General features: G+C 45.4%; 1 protein-coding gene and 1 long non-coding RNA gene across 2 annotated transcripts in view; one reads left to right on the top strand and one right to left on the bottom strand.

The window, feature by feature from the left end:
* LOC111815001 overlaps positions 1–3,334 on the bottom strand; it is a 12,812-nt gene extending 9,478 nt beyond the window's left edge. The window contains exons 1-2 of the long non-coding RNA XR_002819830.1: positions 3,061–3,334; positions 1,644–1,773 (exon numbers count right to left, since the gene is read on the bottom strand). This is a non-coding gene — a long non-coding RNA (uncharacterized LOC111815001). The remainder of the gene's footprint in view (positions 1–1,643; positions 1,774–3,060) is intronic.
* Positions 3,335–3,544: 210 nt separating this feature from the next.
* LOC101565432 (erythroid differentiation-related factor 1) overlaps positions 3,545–7,454 on the top strand; it is a 44,165-nt gene continuing 40,255 nt past the window's right edge. Inside the window, exon 1 of the mRNA XM_023709049.1 lies at positions 3,545–3,652. Within this exon, the coding sequence (XP_023564817.1) occupies positions 3,545–3,652 (108 nt within the window). The remainder of the gene's footprint in view (positions 3,653–7,454) is intronic.

Here is a 7,454-nt window from a genome sequence, read left to right as displayed (position 1 = left end):
GTCTACAATATCACCCTTTTTGTAGATTCGCATGTATGTAGCCAAAGGAACAACCCCATGTTTTCTAAAAGGCCTGGAAAACATATACCGGGTTCCCCTCCTCTTGCCTTTTGTGTTAGTCATTTTGGCAAATTACTGGAAGATGGCGGTTCCGGCCGAAAGGGAAAACCATTTATTTTAAATGTCAATTTAAAGCATTTTTTATCACAGCATCACAGAAGCTTTTTTTTTTTTTTGCGGTACCAGGGATCAAACTCAGGACCTTGTGCTTGCCAGGCAAGCACTTATTCCACTGAGCTGTCTCCCTGGCCCTCGGAAATGTTCTCTGAAGATAGCAAATGGGCTGGAAAAACCATCACCTACTTTGTAGTCCATGAAACGTTAAGTATAGCTATGGAGAGTGAACCTTAAGAAAATGAAACACTGCCACTCTTATTTTACAAAACATCCATCCTGAAATCATGAACGAAAAATAGGTGTCCACCAACAATCTGAAAAGCAAGGCTTCGGGGCTGGGGAGATGGCTCAGTAGGATAAGCGCTTGACTGGCAAACGCAAGGATCTGAGTTCAATCCCCGGTTCCCCCAAAAAAAAAAAAAAGAAAGAAAGAAAGAAAGAAAAGCAAGGCTTCAAGAGAACAAGCGCAAGGGTCTGAATTCAATCCCCGGTTCTGCCAAAAAAGAAGAAAAAGAAAAAAAGAATCTATAACAGACATTAAAGGATTTAAAGAAAAAAATTTAAGTAGTCCTTAAATTTCAAAGGTTTTTCACAATCTTCTTCGCTGGCTTTATCCTTTTTCTTCCCCATTCTTTTAACAGTAAAACTTTTTATCTTCAGTGAAACTTCATTTCTTGACAGCTGAGTAATTCAAGCACTGCATTTCCACTTTGGCCTTTTGTGAAACCTAAGCACATTTCTAGCATTTATTTATTTATTTATTTATTTATTTATTGTGTGTGTGTGAGGCCAGCTCAGCCCACCAGGGGGCAGGGCTGGCTGGCATGTGGTGCTGGGGGATTGAACTGCGGTCCCTGTGCTTTGCTTGGCTTAGTTTGTTCTAAGTAGGTGAGCCATCTCACCAGCCCCTCTAGCACTCTTAATTAAGTTGTCAGGACAATGAGTTTCCAGATGTTTTTCACAAAATATATTACCTGAGAGGATCTCATGAAGAGTTCTTGAATATCTAGCTCATCTAGTAAGCGGGTCCTTCCTACACGATGCTTACATGGGACTTGCTGTAAGGAATCTTTAGGAGCATTTCTATGTTCTTAAAAAGAGCAAGTATAAGGGCCAGCGAAATAGCTCAGCGGATTAAAGTGCCTGAAAGCAGGCACAGGGGCTGGGGGTTTGATCCCTAGCCTGTCATGCTGGCCCCGCCTCAGGGGTGCACTGAGACTGCCATTGAGATTGAGCATGGTGTCGCGCACCTGTAATCCCAGCTCTTGGGTGGCAGTAAATAGGAGGATCTCTATGAGTCCAATCTAGTAGTGAGACCCTCAACACCCTGTAGACCATTTCCTAAAATAAAAAAAAAAAAAAATTTAAAAAATCTAGCAAGCGAGTGTACATCACAAACTATAGCAAGTATTAAGAGTTTTAAGTGTAATGGGTACACTGATAAAGACAGCATTGATAATATTTACCTTTCAAATGGCTTGCATTTCTTACTATTCCCAAGAACAGTAGTTCCTGCTGGCCCTAGTTTGGCACTTTCTCATAACCAGTTGGCAGGTGGGAGTTTCAAGTCCGTTTTCTCTTCTAGTTGTGCAAATGCTGTTGAGGGAGGGGCGGAAGAGTATTTCACCACAGCTCGGCTCTTTACTTCATTGCCTCCAAGAAATAAAGCTGATCCCTAATCAACACACTGAATGAAACTTTAATGAACACTACTAAGAATAAAAACTTAAACTTTATTAAAAAGAAAAAAAAAAAACCCGCATTAGGCTTCACAAATTACTAGTAACACTTAAACCAAACACAGATTATTGAATTTATTTAGCCCTTTTTCAAAAGATTTTAAACATGAAGGAGCATGATAATGTGTTGCAGTGAAGAAACAGGCCAACTAATCTGCTTTTAAAATTTATTTATATTACATGTAGAAGCAGAAAACAAAACGATGCGGTGCATCCCTGCCTCAGGGGCGCACTGAAACAGCGATTGAGACTGGTTGTGGTGGCGCACACCTGTAATCCAAGCTCTTGGGAGCTGAACAGGCGGATCACTATGAGTCCGATCTACATAGTGACACCCTGTAGATCTGTCCTTAAAAAAACAAACCACAAAAAAAAAGAAAAGAGAAAGAAACCAAGACCCGCCAGTGTCAAGTCAGTTAAACATAAAATTGAATAAAATTTAATAAAACTGGCTAAGTACTAAACAAATGTTTTAATTACAGGTATATAAATACTTCACAAAGTAGTTTCGGGTAAGATATCTGAGTCTCTCTTGTTTTTACGCAAAGGTTCAGCAATCGCTTCGCCAGGGAGTCTCACATACTCCGAACCTCTCAACGTGACAGCAAGGCCCTGGGGACTCGCCAGCCTTCACCGCACACCTGCACATAGGCTCCGTGTCAACTGTTCTAACCTCCTTTCTCGCAGTCCCTTTGGGCCTGGCAAACACCTCGCACCTTGAGGAATTAGCCGGGCCCCAACCCCGTGGGCTCCCCTCGGCACTCCTTCCGCGCCGCCGGCTTTACACAACTGTGCCACATTTTGGAGCTACGTGTTACATGTATGCGCACACACCTAGATGCTCCATGTATGCGCCCACGTATTACACGTCAAGCAGATACCGAGTCTAATTCACCGCAGGTCACCCCGAGTGGGAAGCCAGGCTTGCTCTGGACACGAGGACGTGCGAGCAAACGCCAGCGCACCTCAGGACAGACACACGGGCTTCCCCGTTTCGGAGGTGTCGGGGGGGGGGGGGGGGGGAGAAGGTGCCAGAGGCTCCGGGAACCGTGACACCCTCCCGCGCGGTGCGTGCCCGCCGAGCCCAGAGCTCGAGCCCGCGGAGCCCGGAGCCCGGGCACGTTCGACACTGAGGTGGGCTCACCTGCGCAGAAGGTTCCTCCAGCTCGCCCTGAGACAGGAGGCTGAGCCCTCCTCGAGCAGCAGTCGCCGCCGGCGCGGCCTCGGCTCCGGCCTCCTTGGAGTCCCCCATTACTACGGCCCAGGGAAGCGAAGCGCGAGCCGAGAAGCCGCGATACGGCCCCGAGCTCGGAGGTGCTTCAAGCGCCTAAGCCGCTCCGCCGACTACACTTCCGGCCCGTGAGAGGACGTCCCTCTGACGCGCTCAAGTCTCGCGAGTTTTGTTGGCAGGCCTGGCCCCGCCTCTGCTGCGGGCGCTCCCATCGCTAGGGGGCGGGCGCTCAGTGCGCCTGCGCTTGTCAGTGCCACTGTGGGAGACAGTTTCTCGCGATAACTGTGCCTCAGGCTGCTCTCGTTGAAGGCAGCTCGCCTTTGTTGGCCGACAGTTGCGGTGATTTGGGCTTGAGAGAAAGTCAAGGTCTGGAGTTGCTCTCCGCGCGGGAGAGGGAATGCTTGTAGCGTCATCAGTCGTCCCGGTTCTATTAGTGACGTCAGCACTTCTTCCCTGGCCTTCAGCATCCTCTAGACGCAGCCCAGAAAGGGCGGGTGTCGCGCAGGTGCGGGCCGGCCAGTCGGGCGGGGTCCTGCCTCGGCCAAGTCCCCCCCACGCACGACAGTTCTTGAGTGCAGGAGTTGGCTGCGCGAGGCGGGTCCCCGCGGTTACGGGTTGGGAGAAGCCGGGGCGGGGGCACCTCCGCGAGGGGTTTGCTGCTCCGGTCCCCGGGGCGGGCCGATGCCCGAGCGCAGCGACCTTGGCTGAGGCGACCGGGCGGTGCGAGGGCGTCTGGCTTCTCCGCGAGCCGGGTCGCACCCAGCGATCTTGTCAGCGCGCGCCCCGATCCCGTCGTTCTGGGGAGGTGGCCCTGAGAGTGTTTCTCACGGGCTCCCGGGAGCTGCTGTCTGAGCTTTAAATAGCGAGGGACAGAGTCTTGAAATAAATGGCCGAGAGCCAGGACTCCGAGCCTCCCCATCTCTATCCTATGATTTCTGAGTAAACCTAGAAGCAGCCGAAACAGCTGAACGGAGCCAGCCATATCCCTCCTGAGATTGACTATGTATGGCAAAGATCTGTTTCGTTTCAGAAATTAAAATTTTTGAAAATTAATTTTGCCCTGGCAGCTACTTGGCTGTCTCAGCTTGTAATTTGTATTTGTCCCTGATAACTCGTCAACTATTGAGGACCTGACCAAGATCCCCAAATACCTGTGTGAGGGCTTCGAAGAAAGAATGAAATAGAGGGGCTGGGGAGATGGCTCAGTAGAATAAGCACTTCCCTGGCAAGTGCAAGGACCTGAGTTCAATCCCCGGCTCAACAAAAAAAAAACAATACACGAAAGTAGGCGGGGAGTACTAAGACCCTCCCAGCAAGCCCTCTTTATTGGGTGCGTAGAATGATAGATGGGTTAGTGAAGGTCCGGGTAAAATTAAGAGTTCAATGACTCAGTGGGCAAACACATAACTTGGGCTGACTCAGGACAGTTGAGATGATCTTAAACCAGTAGGATCTTGCCCTGGAGTGCTTTTTAATCTTACTGGGTGGGAGAGGATGGTGCATCCCTAAAGACTTAGTGAGAAGTCTCAAAAGGGTGTTACCAAGAATCCCATTTATCCTTTAGGAATTGAGGAAAGTTAGCCATTATGAATTTGTGGTCCCCAACAGCCAACGATGGACATGTTTCTCAATCTTTATGATTATCAGCAAGCCTAATTTACATTTTTTCCAAATGTAACTATATATATATATATATATATATATATATATAGTTATTTGGCATATATATATATATATATATATATATATATATATATATATATATATATGTGTGTTATATATATATATATATATATATATGCCAGCCATGGTGGTACACACCTGTGATTCCAGCAGTCAAGAGCTGAGGGATGAGGATTGCTGTGAATTTGAGACCAGTCTGGGCTACAAAGTGAGCTCAAGGCCATCCTGAACTACATAATGATACCATGTCTCAGAAAGACAAAAAAAGAAAAAAGAAAAGAAAAGAAAAGTGAATTAAATTCAACAATGAGTTTGATAATTGTGTATTCTGTAGATTTTAACAAAAACTGATTTTGATTTTAATGTTTGTATTGTGCATCTCATTCTTTTTTTCACATTACACGTTATTGGTTTAGAAAAAAAATTGAACACAATTTTAAAACCTAATGATACAGGGGAATGAAACTTGAATTCTGAAAGGAACCTGGAAGAGTTTGTGTTCTCTAAAACCGAAGAATAAACTTCAGGAACAAACGGAGGTTAAGAGCAGAATATTTATTGGAGGAAAGAAAGCTTCTGTTCAAGACAGGGACAGAAGGGGGACTTCAGAGGGCTGCCCTGAGAATCGGTCTTTTCCAGGGATTTTATAGAGCTAACTCGTGGTGAGGGGGTTCTAAGGTGGAAATCAAGGCAACTCGCTGAGGTGGGCATGAGGTGGGACAAAACTGTGGTCAACCAATGAGATTACAAGCACCATTGCTCAAGCTAAATTGATTAAAGAAATCAAACGGGGAAGCAAGTCAGTTAGCAAGGGGGCATGTAAACAGAACAGGGTCTCTTACTGTTGGCAGCTGGGTTAGTGACTCTGGCTCTTTCAAGGTGATTGATATTTATTTTGAATATTAATCCCTGATGCCCATCCTTAGGAAAGTGTGTGGCTGCATTTGTTTATTCTTTTGTCTTGAGGTCTATCATATAGAGGGAGTGTCTGTCTGTCCAAACTTGTAAAGTCAAGTCGTCTTCCATATTGATCTTGAGGGTGTGGCTCTGTCTCACTGCCTATAATATTATTATCTAATTTAGGTGCCTTCAACACTCATACAGGAGGATGATTTTTTGTTTTGTTTTGTTTTTTGGTGGGAATTGAACTCAGGCCCTTGCGCTTGCCAGAGAATCGCTTAATCCTATTGAGCCATCTCCCCGGCCCCTATGAGGATGGTTAAAATTTGTTGTTTCATAATAAACTGTACAAGATTTAATTCATTTTACAATATTCAAAAGTATTTACATTTTCATCACATGTTAAATGAATTTTTTAAAAATGCATTTTTAAAAAAAATTTTTATTTATTTATGTGTGTGTGTGTGTGGCCAGCTCAGCCCACCAGGGGGCGGGGCTGGCTGGCATGTGGTGCTGGGGGATTGAACCGCGGACCCTGTGCTTTGCTAAACTTGTTCTAAGTAGGTGCTTTAGACCACTGAGCCATCTCACCAGCCCTAAAAATGCATTTGGTATAGGGACTCACTAAGCAACTCGGATTCAGAGTGATCCTCCTGTTTCCAGCCTTCCCATGGATGGGACTGTAGGCTTGCACCAAGATACATAGGCTTAGCATACCCAGGTACTGGGTTGGCATGGTGCGGGGGATCACACCCCTGTCCCTGAGCCTGCCTAAACAGGTGCTTAGTGCACTGAGCTATCTCGATGGCCAAATCACAGTGATTTAAATTGGCATTTAAAATAAATGTTTTTTTTTTCAAAAAGACCATAGTTCAGTTTGATCTCTGTATCTGTACTAATACTATTTAAGTTTTACAAATGTGACAGAGAATAAATCTCAGTCCTTGTTCTCTAGAAGCCAACACTTTGGGTGTTAACACCTGCACTAGTAACCAAGAAACTGTTAGAAAAGGGGTCCTGCTTCCATCCAGGTTAAAAGAGGTCAACAAGGTTTGGACTTTGTAAAAGAGATAAGGGGCCAGGGAGATGGCTCAGTAGAATAAATGCTTGCCTGGCAAGCACAAAGGCCTGAGTTCACTCCCTGGTTCCAGAAAACAAACAAAAAGATAGTATGTGGTGACTATCATCCCAGTACTCTGGGAGGCTAAGGTAGAGTGATGCAAGATGAAACTCACCTTGGGCAACCAAGGGATTTACAAAGTTCCAGTCTCGAAATAAAAGAGGTTGGGGATATGCTTCAAGGCAACGGTACTGAGCTCAGTCCCCATTATGGGGAAAAAAAAAGACATATGGTTTGGATATAAAATAATGTGTTTCCGATGGTAGCTGTGGACCATGGGAGCCTCTAGCCAGTGGTTTCCAACCCAGCTGACCACAGGAGCCACCTTAAGGCTTTTTCCTAATGTAATGTCTGGACCCCAAGGCACACCAAGTAAAATAAAAATCTCTTTGGATTGTTAAAAATAATAAGAGGATCTGAAATCATCATATCGTAGTGATATATGTGTGCCTACGTTTATTGCAGCACAATTTGTGATAGCCAAATCTTGGAAACAACCAAAATGCCCATCACCTGAGGAATGGTTGAAAAAGATGTGGTATTTTTACACAATGGCGTATTACTCAGCTATTAAGAATGATAAACTCCAAGCCTTTATATTGAA

This window comes from Octodon degus, unplaced genomic scaffold (assembly GCF_000260255.1).
Source record: "Octodon degus isolate 3935 unplaced genomic scaffold, OctDeg1.0 scaffold00010, whole genome shotgun sequence".
Taxonomy (NCBI): Eukaryota; Metazoa; Chordata; class Mammalia; order Rodentia; family Octodontidae; genus Octodon; species Octodon degus.
The sequence above is the reverse complement of the archived record's forward strand: the minus strand, read 5'-3'. Positions and strand labels throughout refer to the sequence as shown.